This window comes from Orycteropus afer, unplaced genomic scaffold (assembly GCF_000298275.1).
Source record: "Orycteropus afer afer isolate SDZICR_OR568_19922 unplaced genomic scaffold, OryAfe1.0 scaffold00004, whole genome shotgun sequence".
Classification (NCBI taxonomy): domain Eukaryota; kingdom Metazoa; phylum Chordata; class Mammalia; order Tubulidentata; family Orycteropodidae; genus Orycteropus; species Orycteropus afer.
In genome coordinates this window covers 27,171,152-27,189,870 of record NW_006921591.1, presented here as the reverse complement: position 1 = coordinate 27,189,870, position 18,719 = coordinate 27,171,152, and the positions used below count along the sequence as shown (strand labels likewise).

The 18,719-nt window shown below is 37.3% G+C and overlaps 1 protein-coding gene across 1 annotated transcript in view; it reads right to left on the bottom strand.

Annotated features, from left to right (window-relative positions):
* CNTNAP5 (contactin associated protein family member 5) overlaps positions 1-18,719 on the bottom strand; it is a 1,495,600-nt gene that overhangs the window by 1,403,428 nt on the left and 73,453 nt on the right. The window contains exon 3 of the mRNA XM_042780525.1: positions 13,368-13,561. Coding sequence (XP_042636459.1) covers positions 13,368-13,561 — 194 coding nt within the window. The remainder of the gene's footprint in view (positions 1-13,367; positions 13,562-18,719) is intronic.

The window sequence follows — 18,719 nt, the reverse complement described above, 5'->3', positions numbered from 1 at the left end:
ATCCCCTGAAGTGCACTTATATAGGCACACAGAGGTCTAAAATCATAGCTTTGATATTTCTGGACATGAGTAGTATTCAGACAGTAAGCTTGATAGAAGAGGGAATGAGGATCTGGCCTCTAGACAGAACTTGTTTAGCAATACCAGCATTTTTCCTAAATAATCTGCTTACTAAAGGGTATTATGATGAACCTCCCAAGTTATGACTTGATGCTGACTCTGTACAGATACATACATTCTTAAATTTCCCATACTTATGTTGTTGTTATTTGCCGTCGAGTCGGCCCCGACTCATAGCGACCCCTCCTTGGGTTTCCGAGGCAGTATCACTACGGAAGTAGGATTGCCCAACCTTCTAGAACACATAAAAACATAATATACATCTCACAGAAGTATGCACTGGGTGGGAGAAGGCTGAAGGCAGGCTCACCTGTGGAAACATAATGTGAAAAGATCCAGCTCTCAGAGGAATATGGTTGTGTGTCATGGATGTCTACAACTATGCCTATCTATCTATTAACAATTGCCATCAAGTAGATTCCAATTCATGGTCACCTCATGTAGAACTGTGCTTGATAGGGTTTTCAATGACTGATATTTTGGAAGTAGATTGCTAGGCATTTCTTTTGATGTGCCTTTGGGTGGACTGCAATGAACCTTTTGGTTAGCAACTGAGCTTGCTGACCATATGCACGAGGTCTCCTTTCTCTCACTTATAACAGAATTCCTCAGATTACTGGCAATGAGCTGAGTGGCTTAGAACAGAGTATGCTACCTTGTTCACATTTATGTGTTTGGTCCTTATCCCATCAATTCCTACTATTTTGCATCACAGTCCATCGGATCGCTGGCCCTCAGTTATTACAATGTTTCATAAATGGAGACAGGATAACAGTATGGTTGAATTATTGTAAAATGAAAATAGCTACTCAGACAAAATTATATCACGCATTCTATTGACAGGTCAGAAACTTCAGTCTTTCATCTGTATGCCCATCTGGATATCCTCTTTCTGTACATCTTTTTATGCATTTATCTTACCTCTTACTAGGCTCCCTGCATTCTGCTCTTGAAGTTTCCTTTATTTATTGCATGCAGAATGTTCCTAACAGATGCTTGATACCCTAAATTACAATAAAATATGACAAGAAGTTAGAAGCCCATGTTTTTCTACTACTGATTTTTGCAAGTACAATACCCTTCCCACACAAAAAAAGGCCTATGATGTTCAGGTAAAATAACTCCAGCCCAATTTTTATGACTCTTCTTTATTTACCATGCTTAAAACAAAAACAAATAAAACAAAACAACTCCTTTTCAATTTTTATGGGCTTGTTAAATAATTTGTGGAGACCCTTGAATCACTAAATTAAAGAATTATTCGCAAGCCTGGTCTGGATTCTAGACTGATTTAGTTATAACACTCACATGCTCTCTTTAATGCAAAGAGCAGCCAAGCAGGCTGTGGTGTTGTTAGATTAGGGGGACTGGGGGCCACAATGGGATGGATGCTATCCCACAGGGACCATTGTGATTGGTCAGAAATTTGTAGCACATTATCATCTCCTGCTCGCAATCATGTTTGACCTCTAGCTCTTTCCTTTTCTTAGCATTACATGGTGAGCATTGACTATACAGGGGTTGCCTTTATTTTCACTTACTAAGGTAAACAAAACTGGAAGTCGTACTTAATAGTAATACAAACCTATTGTTACTATATTAGCTCTTTCCAGTGTCAACTGATATCAATGCAATAAAATTAATGAAACCTACTTTCCTTTGATTTTTTTTTTAATACATGAGAGATTATTCATTTCCTCTAGGTTGGTCTCTGCCAGGTCTGGAATCTTTCTATCTGACTTGAACCAGTGGACAGCTGGGATTTCAAACGTTGGTCTAAAGCTCCTTTCTGTAGGTATTAATCCCCCAGTCCCCAGGTATCTCCACTGAATATTTAGTAAAATAAATAAATAAATAAAAGACTGACTTATTTACACTGCTTTCCCTTTTACATAAAAATTACTTAAAAAGCTCAAGAAAAGAAAACTCGTGGAGCGTTAGTATCCTCTGGTATGTGCAGCAGAAATATATCATATACACCTACTTTTAACTATAATAGTAATTATATTGCTTATTTTTTTAGAACAGTGTCAAATTCCTACATATGTTAACCCATTCAAAGTTTGCAGGGTAGTTCTCAAAATGAGGTCTTCAACCAGAAGCATCAACACCACCAGGAATATTGTTATAAACATAAATTATTGATCTTGGCTCCACCCAGATGTACTAGGTCAGAAACTCTGTGGTTAGGGCCCAGCAATCAGTGTCCTAACAAGCCCTGGGAACATTTTTTTTTTAAGTCTTTATTGTGATTGAAGTGAAAGTTTATATAGCAAATCAGCTTTCCATTCAACAATACATACATGCTTTATGATATTGATTGCAATCCACACAATGTAACAGCACTCTTCCAGCTTCCTCCATGTGTTTCTTGTTTCCATTCCTCCTTCTTTCCTAGTCCTTCCTGATTCCTGAACTCTGTCCTTGGTCAAATGCTACCATTTTGACCTCTAATCATTGATTCTTCTAAGGAGTGGGTGCCTCCCCAGTAATATTATTCATCTTGTAACTCTGTCTATTGTTTGGCTGTAAATTGAATCATAAGAGTGAGATTTGTTCCCAGTCTGAGGAGTGACTATGGGCTCTAGTCTTGGAGAACCATCAGTCTCTATCAGACTAGTAAGCCTGGTCTTTTTTATGATGTTGAGTTTTGTGTCACATTGTTATTCCACTCTATTTAGGACATTTTAACACAATACCTTACAGAGCAGTTGGTAGTGGTAGCCAGGCAACATCTAGTTCTTCTGGTCTCAGGGTCATGGAAGATGAGTCCTTTGGACTAAATGATTCCATGTATCTTTGTTTTTCTTCACTCTTCCTTACTTCAGATGGGGAGAGACTAATAATTAAACCTTAGATGGTCACTCACAAGTTTTTAAGACTCCAGTTGCTACCCACTAAAATAGAGGATATAGAATAATTTATTTGTGGATTATGTTAGGTCAATTAACCTCAATGTCCTCCAAGACTATGTTCCTGAACCTGCAAATTCAGCAACACATTCCCTCAAGATTTTTTTTTTTAGTTATGGTTAAGAAGTTTGCACAATTTCACCCCCTGTATATTCTACTGTAGGAACTCTGGTGGCATAGTGCCTAAAGCATTTGACCTTTAACCAGAAGGCTGGAGGTTCAAACCCACCAGGCACACCTCAGAAGGAAGGTTGGGCAATGTATATCCATAGTTATACTGCCTCGGAAACCCAAAGAGGGATTGCTAGGAGTCAGAGATGACTCAACAGCACATAACAACAACAACAACATGTCATAAATATAATCAGTAGTCACCCTGGAATCTGATCCTAGCCAAAATCCCTACATTTCCCTCTAAGCTTATTTGTGTTGGCCTACTACATAATAATAATTTTTTTTTGGATAGGTGGCCACCATTAAATTGGGATGAGATTCTGGGATTGTTAATTTCTTAAATGAGTGTTTAATGATGATGAAAATGACATGGGTAACTATCTAAATTAAAAGCTTATGTTTATGGTTGAGAGAGAAAACAAAATACTGACAAATAACATTAAGCAACTATTTTTATATTTTTAAAAATAAAGTATCCAAACAAAATAATCAACAAATAGCATATTTGCTTTTTGCTGTTACTAAGTAAAATAGGGTGCTAGTAGTAGTATCTAGTAAGAGCTCCTCAGTGGTGCGAACTGTTAAGTGCTTAGTTACTAAATGAAAGGTTGGCAGTTGGAATCTACCCAGAGGCACCTAAGAAGAAAGGCCTAGTGATCTGTTTCTGAAAGGTCACAGCCATGAAAACCAGATGACACCCAGTTCTACTCTGCACACATGGAGTCAACATGAGTTCGAATTGACTAAACAGCAACTAGTTCATTTTTCATTTTGTTCTTTAAGCAGTAGTTGAGGGAGCTCTGGTAGCATAGTGCCTAAGCCATTTGGCTGCTAACCAGAAGGCTGGCAGTTCAAACCCATCAGCCACTCCTGGAAACAAAGGTTGGGTAATCTACTTTTGTAGTGATACTGCCTCGGAAACCCAAGGAGAGGTTGCTATGAGTTGGGTCCGACTCAACGGCACATAACAACCCAACAATAATAGTAGTAGCTGAAAGACAAATTGCTTGAACAGATAATCATGTTTGGCAAAGTAGAGGGTCATCAAAAATGAAGGAAACTCCCAATGAAAATAAGTTGACACATTCACTGCCCTCCAGTAGATCCCAACTCACAGCAACCCCTCCTTGGGTTTCCGAAGCAGTATCTGTACATATATCTATGGAAGTAGATTGCCCAGTCTTCTTCTGAGGAGCAGCTTCTTAGCAGCCTTCTTAGCAGTCAAATGCCTTAGGCACTACGCCACCAAGGAAAGAAAGGAGTAAAACATACCAAAGATTATGAAGACAGAAGAGGAATGGGGCTTTTTTTTTTTTTTCTGTTATAAATAATGTCCTTATGAATTGGAGCCATGTCGATGGCAGCTAGCAACAATAAGTCTACTATCTTGACCCAGCTTCCCTCTGCAAATTTATTTTATATAACTGACCAGGAAAATCTTGTACCAAAATTTACTGATTCTTTGTCCCAATACACTTTGTACACCTTCCTTTAAAATTTTGGTTATGTTTCTCCTGCCCCTCCCTTCCCTCCATTTTCCCTTTCCACATTTATATAGTCATTTTGCTTGTTTGTTTGCTTTTAGGCATGAAGCACTCTGTAGTTTTGAGAAGCTAAAGTAATTTAAGCACAGTCCCTGTCTTTCTAATCATCTATGTCCCTCCCACTCATAAACCCCCAAACACACCTTCTCTGACAGCTTAATGAGTCTGAACTGTCATTAGTGACACTTGCTCTGCACTTAAACTGTGTTTCAATTATTTTTCTCATTAAAGGCTGGTGGTTCAAACCCACCAGCCACTCCTTGGAAGGAAGATGGGACAATCTACTTCCGTAGTGATACTGCCTCGGAAACCCAAGGAGGGGTCGCTATGAGTCGGGTCCGACTCAACGGCACACAACAACAACAACAACAACAGTAGTACTGCACATGAAAGGAGGAAAAAGACCAAATGTTAAGGTCCTTTGTATGCCTAGCACCTAGCACAGTGCTTGGTGTATAATGAGAGCTTAAAAGATATGTCGATGATAATGAGATTCTCACTTTCAAATTGTTTTCTGAAATTGCTAGGCTTAAAATGCTATATAAAACAGTGATCAATACTCAAGATGTTCTAGGCCACATTGGCAGAATAAATTTGTATAAATCATGAGGATCAGATAGCATCTCCCAAAGAATTTGGAAGTTACTCAAGGATAAAATGATTATCAAAATGTCTAACTTATGTTTCAATTGACCCCTGAGAAAAGTGATGGATAACAAATGCAAGCCCAACACATAAGAAAGATTGCAGGAAGTTATAAACCTTCATATTGCTCAGGTCAGGTGATTCCATAATAAAGGACTAAATGGCTGATGTGTTTGGGAAAAGACAACATGGGTTTTACAAAACCATAAAGAAAATATTAATAAACTACAGTATGTTCAGAAGAAGAGCTCTGGTAGCCTAGTGCCTAAGGCACTTGACTGCTACCCAGAGGCTGGCGGTTCAAACCCATCAGCAACTGCTCAGAAGGAAGGTTGGGCAATCTGCTTCCGTAGTGATACTCCCGTGGAAACCCAAGGAGGGGTCGCTATGAGTCAGGTCTGACTCGATGGTATATCACAACAACAACAACATGTTCAGAAGGAGAGAAGATAGGTTAGTTAGAGTGATTGCATACAGCCACATAAAGGGAAATGACTACATGGAGATATTGGATTAGAGGGGGACAGCTTGCTGACATATGAAAATTGTGGTAGAAAAGGAAAGGGGGCAAAAAAAAACCTGTAGCTGTTGTTAAAAGATCTGAAATATCATTCTGTAGGAGATGAGTGTTTTAGTTCTCTAGTGCCACTCTAACAGAAAATATCACAAATGGGTGGCCTCAATCAACAAGGATTTATTCTCTTACAGTTTGGGGGGCTAGAAGTCTGAGTTCAATGTGCCAAGTTCTAGGGGCAGGTGAAGACCCCTTGACCTTGGGCTTCAGCTTTGCCTTTTGCTCCTGGCCCACTGAAGCAGGAGGCTTCTCTCAACAAAGAAAATTGTTGGCTGCTGAGGTTGACGAACCCAAGGTCATCAAGTAGAACATTCCCAAAATTATCAAGCAACATGGCAGGCCACTAGTTGAAGTCCAGAAACAATCCCAAGGTACGAGCAGACTACATGGCAGGCCGCTTACTGATGACTTGGCCAAATGCAGGATCCAGATGTGTCCAGAAACTCAAGACTTTTCTCAAAGCTTCTTCTTATATACTGGAAGCAGACCACATCCCTAAGTCAGCTACTCAGCTGCTTACAGTAGATTCCACCATGGAGTTGATTACCAGCCTTATTATGGGGAATAAATATAACCAGCTGCCCAGCCACTCAAAACCAGGCCAGGCCAAGTTGACACACAACCTTAACTACCACAACAAGGTACACATTTTTCCATCATGTTTCATGAGGAAAAATACTAAGATTCAATGTGTACACACAGGAAGGAAAAATTTTGATTTCATGTACCTCAGTATCTCCCATCTTTTATCTTATTGATCTATTATTACTGAATGCTTATGCCAGAAAGCCAATGGTAAATTATTCCTGAATAATTCTGACCACACACCATTAGCTTCAGAGACACTAGCAAGAAGAGCTTAAACCAGTTGACTAGGTTATATGTTAGTGATAATCTTTAACCAACTCCATGCCAAGTTTTCCCCCAGGCTTATCATGCCGATTAATTCTAGATAGGGTCTGAATTTCCAGATTGGTCTGGATTAGCAGATTACTTCCTCTCTAGATAAGAATGTGTCCGGAATAACAATCCAAGTGTTAGCAGCAATTGTCAGAGAATATCTGGCCATAACTCTCATGCCATCATACACCGGTTACAGAATTCTCTAGCAATTTAGGTATTTAAGCTTCAGGAAGAGACAGAGCTGGATATATTACCTTGGCCTCACCATTCATCTACTTGCGTGGAATATTCTAGGTCCTTTAATCCTTCTAAACCTCACTTTCTTCTTCTTTGAAATAGGAAATTACTTGTGAGTGTTAATTTGAAGATAAAATTAACTGATATATTTGGCAATATTAACAGGGACACAAATTACACTGTGTTCCACACAAAAAGTAGCTGCTCCATTTCTTTGGATATCCTACCATATAGATATCTGGGGGAACCAAACAAATTCACTACAACTGTTTCGATTATGCAGTTTGAACTAATATCAGTACATATGAAAGTGTCAGCCTTCCAGAATTATCTGCCTTAGTTGTGGTCCCAACTTTGTAAGGTCCTTATTCTTCACCAGTGGCTCATACTAATGTAGTCCTTGACTTCCCTGTGAATGAATATGCTCATGCTATAACAAGGAGGAATAACACTGTACCATCTCAAAATATATGACCGCTTTAAGCAGAGGCTGATTGTGATTGCCTAATTAAATGGAAACTTTGGAAAGGTGCAGGTATAGCAAATAAAGCAGAACCAGCCTAGATTTCCATGGCCAATACTGATGAATCCATTGTAGCAGAGGCTTGTTAAAACCAGTACATGAAAGGAGTTCCTTAGATTATATATTCACAAGACATTAAAATATGTTGTCTCATAAGGATGGATATTACTTTATCATCAGTTACTTCATATAGGGATTATACTTAGAAAGTGAAAAAAATAGAATACATATCAATTTTAAAATTCAGGATTTTTATAGATTGCTTCTATTTCTAGTTATGTGTCATCTTTGTAAATAAAATGCAGATGGTGAGTGCGAAATTATTTAAGTTTATAGATGACTTTAAACTATCTCAGTAGAAAACAGCTGGAGTTGGGTTGCATAGAGTCCATACATGTACAAAAGTGGGCAGGAAAGTAGTAAATCTTTTATCTAATATGACTCAATAAAGAATACTAACCTTGATTGAGAAGAGGGATGTGTAGATCAGATATAAAATGACTTTGGGGACTTAGAGGAGCTCCCTCTTTGTTTTTTGCACACTGTGGATTTCTTGTGTTGAAGTTCCTGGATATAAAAGGGTAAGAGAATTGTAGTATTTACTGCCCTTTATAACCAAGAAGTATGGTGATGATGATGAAGTTGGAGCTATGACAATGGTCATTCACTTTGAGACAAGTAAAGTACATTTTTGACTCATACTGATACAACATATTTTATGGGTTAAAAAGTCTTGAACTTTCTTGTTTCCCAATCATAATAACTTATCAAATACTTGGGAATCCTTAACTGAAAACATTACACTAATATGCTGTTGCACCAAAATGGCAAATAAATGAGGCTGCTATCAGGGAAGATTTGAAAAAGAGAACAAATAATACTTGTGAATGTTTATAAGGCTTTTGTGTCCATATGTCATATTGGTATAACTGATGTTCCCAAAATTTGGGTAGACAAGAAAAAGATCAAAATACAGATGAATGAAATGGTTCCTGAAATTTTAATTATAATAGGTTGAAAAGATGGAGACATTCCAGTCCAGTATGGGAAAAGGAATTAGATTGTAAACTTCACTAACTGAATTGTACAAAATTATAGTCAATGTGGAGAAGGTGAATTAAAAAATAGGATAGCATATATTAACACAAAGAGAAATGACCATCTTTGAATTTAAGAGTGATAAATATCAGAATATCAGTAAAAATGACAGAGGGGGATGCATTTCTAGAACACCCACTTGTATGTTATAAATGCAGATGGATTCAAGAAGGGTTTGAACACTCACTCACACCCAAGGGACTCTACTGAAAAGGTTGTTCATGAATATAACTAGGAGAGTAAGTATGTCAAGTGGTATGTCTTTTAAAACAATTGGTAACAGGACCCTGGTCTGAGTGGTTTTAATTAAGAGGTTCCTTTGTTACAAAGAAATGTACCACTTTACTAAGAATAGGATCATGCTGATGCCCAAAGCCAGACTCATAACACATATATTAATTATATTAATTCAGCACATCTACTCACCAAACTAGACGAGATTTTAGATCTGCTATAGTTCTAAAAATTGTTGCTAAATTTGTCCCTGAGACACCTTCACATCTGACTGTTTAGTGAAGCAGGGGACTCTGGCTTATTCATAAATCATAATGTAGCTAAGTAGCTGTTTTGTGTCCTCATTATTGAACATTCCATTCAATGCCAGATCAGAAACTTTCTAAATTGAATTTTTAGGGCATGAAGATTTCCTACTGTACATTGGAAGGCATCCTTTTAAGATTCTCATTCTGAAGTGAACTTTCTAAAATAAAATATATCTCCTATTATTGTTAGGTGCCATTGTGTTGGTTCTGACTCATAGTGACCACATGTACAAGAGAACAAAAACACTGCCTGGTCGTAAGCCATCTTCAAAATCCTTGCTATGTTGAAACCCGTCATTGCAGCCACTGTGTCAATCCAACTAACTGAGGATCTATCCTTTTTCATCGATCCTCTACTTTACCAAGTATGATGTCTTTTTCCAGTGACTGGACCCTTCTGACAACATGACCAAAGTATGTGAGATGAAATCTGCCCATTTTCATTTTTAAAAAGCATTCCAGCTTTACTTCTTCCAAGACAGATTTGTTCATTCTTCTGGCAGTCCATGGTATTTTCTATATTCTTCTCCAACACCACAATTCAAATTCATCTCCTTTGTTCTTCCATATTCCTTGTCCAGCTTTCACATGTATATGAGGATATTGAAAATACCATGGCATGGTTCAGGCCAAAAGAGAAGAACATGCTTGGCAATTCGCAAGCTGAAAGAATCAAAGAAAAAATTAAAGCCTCAAGTTGCAAAATTAAAGGATTCTGTGGGCAAAATATTGAACGATGGAAAAAGCATCAAAACAAGATGGAAGGAATATGGTGACTGCACCAAAAATAATTATTTGACATTCAAACATTTAGAGAAGTAACATAGATCAAGATACCTCTTGATTAGCTGTAAATTGATGCCCATATGAAGTTTGTGCTATGTTTGTATTCTTTGGTAAATCATTACCCATGCTGTATCATCTAAAAATTGAGGATTTTCAAAAAGTCCAGGTGAAAATCTGCACTCAAAAGATTCTCAATTCCCTTGAAATGCCATCATTAATTAAGTCTATACTTCATATTGATGTTTGTAAGTATTGACTTTTTCCAAAAAGTCACATATAACAATTTAGAGCCTTTTTTATAAAAACCTCTTGGTTGCTATTGCTCTCATCTTGTGAACAAGATTTAGCTCTTGTGAATCCATCATCTGACTTTTAATTTTAAATTTCAAATAAAAAGAAAAACTTTCAAGGTATTCTGTATTATCCAACAGCATAATCTGGTAAAACTAGCTACAAGTCAGATTTTACATATTTCCTTGAATTATTTGGTCAAACACCCTGAATCTCTTGTTGGTATAAATTCCTGAAAGCCTGCACAGTTTTAGCAAGTATGAGCACTATTTTTAGCATATGTAAATACAGTTATGTGCTATCGATGCTTTGTCTCTTTTACATTTTAGCAACACATGAGTTAAACAATCAGGTTTATTATCAAAGACTGGACCTGACAAAATCAATTTTTAAAGCTAGATAAGGAAATGATTTTTCTGAAAATTAACAAAAGCAAATGTGGTAAAAGAGAAATAGAAAGCCCAGTTTGCAATCAAGCATGTTGGGTATGAATCGTAGTTTTTAACTGTAGTGCCATCAATTTCTGATTGTATGACCTTGAATCTGTTTCTGTGATCCTAAGTCTCTCATTTACAGGGACGTTAGTACCTAATCATTGCAGACAGTCAGGTAGTTAATTATAATACCCATTTTATAGAATTTCATTTTGTATACAAATGTAGTGTGTAGTAGGTGTTAAGTAGCTGTTAATGCCCTCAGTGTTAATATAAGTGGACACAGGTTTTGTCCAGATTCACCTAGTTAATGCACACCATTGATCATAGTGCTCCTGCTAAATATTATTATATTTTAGTCTTTAAAATGGAAGTTGTAACAATGCCTCCTTTTATCATTCCTCTGCTGAGCACTAGCAGTCACAGTTCAGTCCTGAAGTTGCCACCTCTCCCACATGCCCTGAGATAGTTATATCTCTAGTGAACTGTAGCTGGGATGCTTTTCCTTTCTGTACTTGGTAGTCCCTGTCTCTTTGTGCCCTCCCACCTAGCATTTTTTACTGCCCCTGCCATCATTGACAAGGTGTTTTGGAGGATGATATAGGGGTCAGGAATCTAATCCCTGAATTCTGGAAGCCTTAGACATTCTGTAGTTCTATGAATAGCCATCCAAAAATTCACTCCTGCTTAATCCAGGTCTGTTAGATACAGGGCTACAAAGATTTACAAAACAGGTCCCTGCCCTGCCTTGAAGGGGCTTGGGTTATTTATAAACACAAGTAAGTCCACAAGAGCAAAGAAGTGAAATAAGCCTTGGGGCAGCTGCTCCCAAGCCTAGTAAGATTGCTTTACATCCTGATCCAGAAGTAGGCTAAAAGCAGGTGATTAGGTGCTAAAGATAATAAAACCTCTTTTTTTTTTTTTTTTTTTAAGTAGTAAAACTAACTCCAAGCTTCAGTTTCAATCTGAAGAAAACAAACAAACAAAAATCTGGCCCTGACTGAAAATGCCAAAGAAACAAATAATCCTTCTGAAATCAATAAAAAACCTTAAAATTGTTCTTCAAAATGTAATGTGTGTATATTTCTCAATTTACACTAAAAACATCAAAAAAAAAAAAAAGAATTAACTATAAGAATGTATGAATGTGTAAAAATTGAGAAAAAATAGAATGATGTGCAAAAGATTACTTTTCAAATGAAAGAAACCCATACTCTCTAAGAATATTACAACTTAATTTTGCAAACAACCCAGAATAAAGATGATAATAATATTGTCAAGATTCACTCTGCCATATCTAATTTTGTTCTTTAATTTACTGTTATTTTCAAGTAGAAACCCAAGTAATGTGTAGGCAATTAACAAATAAAAATGAATATGAAATATAAGTATATGTATTTTTTTTTCAATTGAATGGGGAACACAGAAAAATAAATGCATAAATGAGCAATTTGAAATCCTAATTGACATTGATATAAAGGGGGAGGTATCTAGAGAGATTCTGAGAGGAAAGACAGTGCTATCAATTGCCAAATCATCACATTTTATGTTCATTTAGAAGGAAAAAACTGTTTGGTGATGTTTCTTCTAAACTAAAATCTATATAAATGAATAAACTCTTTTATTGTATGCGTGTATTTCTAAAGTAATCTCCAGGTTACTTGCTACCTGGTTCTTTTCTCTCTCCTCATCTAGCTGTTTACTGAACAGCATTTCACCTACAAAGTGAGGACAAGATTTGGGTCTTGGGGTTGGAAGGGAAAGTTCATTTTTATAGTTGGAGTTAATTGTCCTTCACTTTGAAGCCAAATAAATTTTTTAATGCTAGAATAATTCTAAATCTTTTACTTATTTTGTATTGTTCAAGTTTCAATTGTTTTCAAATCTTAGAAAGATACTGTTCAACACAGTGGCATCAGAGTTAAAGTACAAATTCCTATACCAAGATTCATAAATTGGATGACCTCGGTCCTGTTATATAATTTATCTAGTTTGATTGTTGTAAGGTTTGTAAGTGCCAGAAAGTAACAAAGAAAGAAGTAAATAAAACCCAATGCCATAAAGTTGATTCTGACGCATAGTGACCCTACAGGACAGAGCAGAACTGCCCTGTACAGTTTCTAAGGCTATAATCTTTACAGAAACAGCCTGCCTCATCTTTCTCCTATGGAGAGATTGGTAGATTCAAACTGCCGACATCTTGGTTGGCAAACAAATGCTTGAACCACTGCACCCCCAGAACCCCTTAAAAAATAAATAATACTAAGAAAATATAGATATTCTCATTAACAATTAGACTCTTGTGGTGCATTTATCTATTTTTATAGATGAAGAAACTTAGTGAATTATCCTAGCTACCAAAAAAGGAGGAAAACACTAAACTCTTTACAGCAGACACTCTAATTTCCCATGGAACTGGGAGCATGTTGGAGATTGCCTTTTTATATGGTTTAATTATTTCTGAATGGACACTTAACAGTTATTAAGCTACCAACAATCTGGACATAGGCACATGACAGGAGTATTCACTGGTTAACAAGATCACATTTCTGCTTTATTCATGAGAAGAGAAATAATGTCCTACCCAGATGCTGTCCTCTTGCTTGTACTGTTTCCAGTTGTGTCCTGTGTCACTGAACATCAGACTGTAACTTGTCACCCAGTCAGAGCTTCCGTACCTTCCCTGTGTGGCCACAGCAGTAATTTCCACTCGGTTTCCCAGATCCATCTGGAGCCACTGTTGAGCATTAGAATCTGCTGGAGACCAACCACCAGCTCCTGAAAAAATATCAGAGAGAAACAGAATTGTAGTAAGTAATAGCTCACAAAGCTACAACTTTCAACTGTCAAAGGGAAATTGAAAGAGAAATAAACCAGTGTCCAACTAAGTTGTCTTTGCCCCAAAATATGCCCCACATTTTCCTTCTTCTGTTTAATTATTTGGTACTTTATTTGACACAGAATTTACATCCTCTCCTCCTTTATGAAAGAAAATTTACATAATTCTCCTTTATGGCTTAGAATTCATCTCAAATATTATTTCCACTATGATTCTTTCCATCTTTCCTTGATCATTATGGTTTCCATTTTGTGAATTCCTAGAGGATTTTGCTTTATTCTACTTTATTTTTTAAAAGCTTAACCTTTGAATATAGATACATATGGACATTTTTTCTATGCTCTGTTTGAGTAATAACTCCCTTCTTTCCTTCCTCCCTCTCTCCTTTCCTTCCTTACTCTCTTTTCTTTTCTCCTTATCTTTCTCCAAATACATACCATGAACCCTATATGTGAACAATATTTAGCTGTAAATGCACAGATGAAGGAACATGACCAGACTTTTGAGGGAATAGCATTAACCTATTCAAAACATGTTTACCCAGCACCAAAAACATGCTGGATGCTAAAGAGAGAGAAATATGCAAATAAAAATATGATTTGCTGTATGATATGAAAGAACACTTAAGGGAGGTAAACAGGGAGAACAGGAGCACAGAGGACCAAGTGCCTTGACAGATGTAGTAAAAATATGAAGCAAGTATAGGCATTTCCCAGGAATACAAGGATGAAGTTAGGTAGAAAGCAAGGAGGGCAGATAGGACAGCATACCTAAAATCTCAAAGGAACATGAGAGTCTGACGTGTTCTCAGATCTACATGTGATTTGATATATTTTGGCATACTATTATTCTAGCAGGGAGCTCTGGTAGCATAGGGGCTAAGGCACTTGACTGCTCACCAGATGGTTGGCGGTTCAAACCCATCAGCCACTCCTCGGAAGGAAGGTTGGGCAATCCTACTTCCGTAGTGATATTGCCTCGGAAACCCAAGGAGGGGTCGCTATGAGTCAGGGCTGACTCGATGGCACATAACAACAACAACAACAACATTATTCTAGCATGATCAAAAAAAAAAAAAAAGTCTTTGGTCCCAGAATTCCATTATTTTCCACAATTTATTTGCAGAAGATAAATATTAGCTCTTGCTTAGGTGGTAGGCATGGGCTTAAGTTTATTGTTTTTATTTCATATAGGAACAAAGAAGTAATATTCACTTCTACTGATCCTAGAGTTCAGTTCAATTGACTCTGAGTGGAGGTGCTACAGAATGTTTATGCTAAGGACAGAGATGGTATGAAAGCTGGCCCTTCATTAACTGCCTTCCTCGGGGCATCAAGTTGGGAGTTAATTTGAGTTAATCAATAACTCTTGTTTTTATATTAAGCTACATCACCGAAATTCATTCTAATAATGAATTAGTCTACTTTTCTATCATCTTCACTCACTGCAATCAACTCAATTCCGACTCATAGTGACCCCCATTGTGTTTCCAAAGCTGTAAATCTTTATGGAAGTTTCTTGCCTCATCTTCCTCCATGGAGCAGCTGGTGAGTTTGATCCACTAAACTTTTGGTTAGCAGCCAAATACCTTACCTACTATGCCATCAGAGCTCCTTTGTCTATCCTCTTAAGAGGAGTCAATTGGGTCACTCCCTGGTAACTGGACATTTTCCAGAGCTTTGGCTCAACTGTAAAGATAATCTCCCATAGTATTGGACTATGGTTAATTTTCTAAATTAATAGTTGTTATTGTAAGTTTCTGTCAAGTCAGGTCTAACTCATGGTGACCCCATGTGTGAAGAGTAGAATTGTCCTATAGTTTTCATGGTTGTACCTTTTTGGAAGCAGATTGCTAGGCCTTACTTCTGAGGTATTTCTGGGTAAGTTTGAATCACCAGTCTTTTCAGCTAGTATACCATTTGTTCCACCTGCTATGTAGCTATGTGCCGTCGAGTCGGACCCAACTCATAGCGACCCCTCCTTGGGTTTCTGAGGCAGTATAACTACGGAAGTAGATTGCCCCATCTTCCTTCCAAGGAGTGGCTGGTGGGTTTGAACTGCCAGGCTTCTGGTTAGCAGTCAAGTGCCTTAGACACTACGCTATTGTTCTACCTAGGGATTCCTAAATAGCTAGTACTTGTTTTTGTTTGATAAAATTGCTTATCCCCTTGAGGAGATTCAAATGCAGAGAAAGGAATGTGCTATCTACTGTGGAAGAGCTTTTGTTAAGTGTTTCACATATATCTAATCATTATGATTACAGCTGCAGATACCACTGGCTATTCACTAACATTTATTCCCTCTTCCTTCTGGAGTAATAAAAGTGCAGTGAGTTCATGGCCTAATTGCATTTCTCAGCTTTCCTTAATCTTATAGACATGGCAAAATGTCCATATGTTTATAACAAAAATATGAGGAGAAATTAGAAGTGTTTATTCTAGGTAAGCATGCCTCTTCCTCATTAGCTTTGTCCTATAATCAGTGATAGATGCAGGGCCCTGGATTATAGCAGCCACTACATGGAAAAATTCTGGGTGGCTGGACCATCATGTGGAGGAAAGCACTTCTTCTCCTTGAACACTGACCCGGAACTATAACATGAATAAGAAATAAACACTTACTGTGTTTACACTAGTGACCACTGGAGTCTATTTGTTATTGCAGTTTAGCCTACTTTAACACAAATATTATTGAGGAAACTGAGATCATTAATTAGAATGAATTCTAAATTAGAAAAAATTTAGCAAATTTAGGAAACCAAGCAACCAGTATTCAACCATAGTATGAGCAAGTACAGTTATTTGAGAATATTTTATAATAACCACAAAAAAGAAAACAGTGAAAAATGAGGTATATGGAGTGGTTAAAAGCCAACTGAAAAAGTGTGAGATTTTGAATTAATGCAAGTAGCATTTTGATCAGAGCAGTCTTTCTTCTGCCACCCTCCCATTTTTTTTTTTTCTTTCCATGTATATATATGGAGCTCTGGTGGCGTAGTGCATAAGGCATTTGACTGCTAGCCAGAAGGTTGGAGATTCAAACCCATCAGACACGCTGTGGAAGGAAGCATGAGCAATCTACTTCTGTAAAGATTCTCTGCCTTGGAAACCCAAAGGGGTTCATTATGAGTCAGAATCAACTTGATGACAGTGAGTTTGGTTTGGTTTTATATATATATATATATATATATATATATATATATATATAAAATTCCCCCTCAGCAGTCATGAGCTAGTGACATTACCCAGCCATGCCTACCACAGCTGTCACCCCAGCCACTGGATGAGTGCAACCACTTGCTCTAGATGCTTGTTCACTAGATGTATAACAGTTGGCAGACAACACCCACCCAGTCTTCTCTCAGCTGCTCTTTTAATGATCAGTGATCACAGACTTGTGCTTACAGTCCCACCAGCTACCAAATCCACTTGGAGACAAGGGTGAGTGTCCAAGTGCTGCCAAACTAATGCTAGAGAGCCCACCTGACCCATTATCCAGATATATTAAAACAAAATAAAACACAAATCAGAGTGAAACAAACAAACATGCAATCAACAAACTAATAAAATAAGACTCAAAGTCTTGGCAACAGCAAATAACTTCAAATCCAAACAACAAAATAATAATAATAATAAATATATAAAATAATAAGAATAAAGGACAAACAGATCAAACAAATGAATAAATTGCATGTCAGAAAATATTCTAGGGGTAGTAATGGCACAGGAACTATGTGATAAGTAACTCAAAAGATCTCTATTTAGATTAATTCTGCATTTAAGAAGAGATCAAGAAAACCACAGAAAAAAATAAAAGAAAACATAAACAAAATTCTAGAAGAATTCAGCAAAACAATACATGAACAAATTGACTAAACCAATGGAAAATAGCAAACAGTACAAAGAGAGCAAATAATAATCCAGAAGTTTAATACTAAAATTTAAGAAATAACACATCAAAGGACAAAGGAGTAAAACTGAATCAAGTGAAGACAGAATTAAAGAAATTGATGACAAATCTCTTAATATTAATCTGTTAGAGGAATAATCATGAAAAAACAAAGAAAGAAAAAAATGAAGAAAGCCTAAGAATTACGTGAGACACCATCAAGAGGAATGACATACATATGATCAGATTTCCAAAATAGGAAGATACCAAAAAAAATAAAAAAAAAAAAAGAAGAAGAAAATTGTTGCAGTTTTGTTAGGAAAAAACCTTCCCTAATAGCATGAAAGATCAGAAGGTAGTTATTTAAGAAGCTCAATCAACCTCAAATTGGATACATGGTCAAAAGAAACTCACTAAAATATATCATAATCAAACTTTGTAAAACCAAACACAAAGAAAGAATTCTTAAAGGAGCTCCAGAGTTCTGGCAAGATGGAGGAATAAGTAGACAAGCTACATAGATCCTATGCAATAAAGCAATGACAACCCAATTGAAACCAATACAGAAGAATATCTTAGAATCTTGAGCTTTGAAGGAAAGGATAAAGAAATAGATAAGAAGAAGATCATGAATGAAACACTGAGTTAGGAGACAAACGGAGCTATGGACTGCCAGCTGTCCTGAGGGCACAGCCATTTTGAATACTTCCTGATAGCAATCTAAGAATTGGCACTGCTCACCAAGGATGCATGGACAAGGACTGAATTGGTGCCTGACGGCAAGAAGAGAGAACAGTGAGGAAGGGTACAGGCAGAACTGTGGACTTCCGGCAGCTGTCTTGAAGGTGCAGCCACTTTGGATTTTGCAAGTGGCTGGTGCAGCCATATTCACTGTGTGTGGGTTGTGTTCTTGCTTGTACTGAGACCTGGGAGTGGGCGCTGCCTGCTGAGGACAGGCATGGGCAACTGCACTGGAGACTGGAGACAAGAGATAACACCATTGTTAATCTTGTGTGCTATGCTCTTTTAGCATAGGTACTGAAACAAGGCGGGCTTGTGCTTACTCACTGATCTGCACTGAACACGTTCCCTTGTTACCCTACCGAGAGGGACCAGGTATTCGGGAGCAAGGTAAGCACAGGCGTAGCACAGAGTAGCAGGCCGGAAGAGCAGGAGGAAGGGGTGGAACCCAGGAAGCCAAAGAGAAGA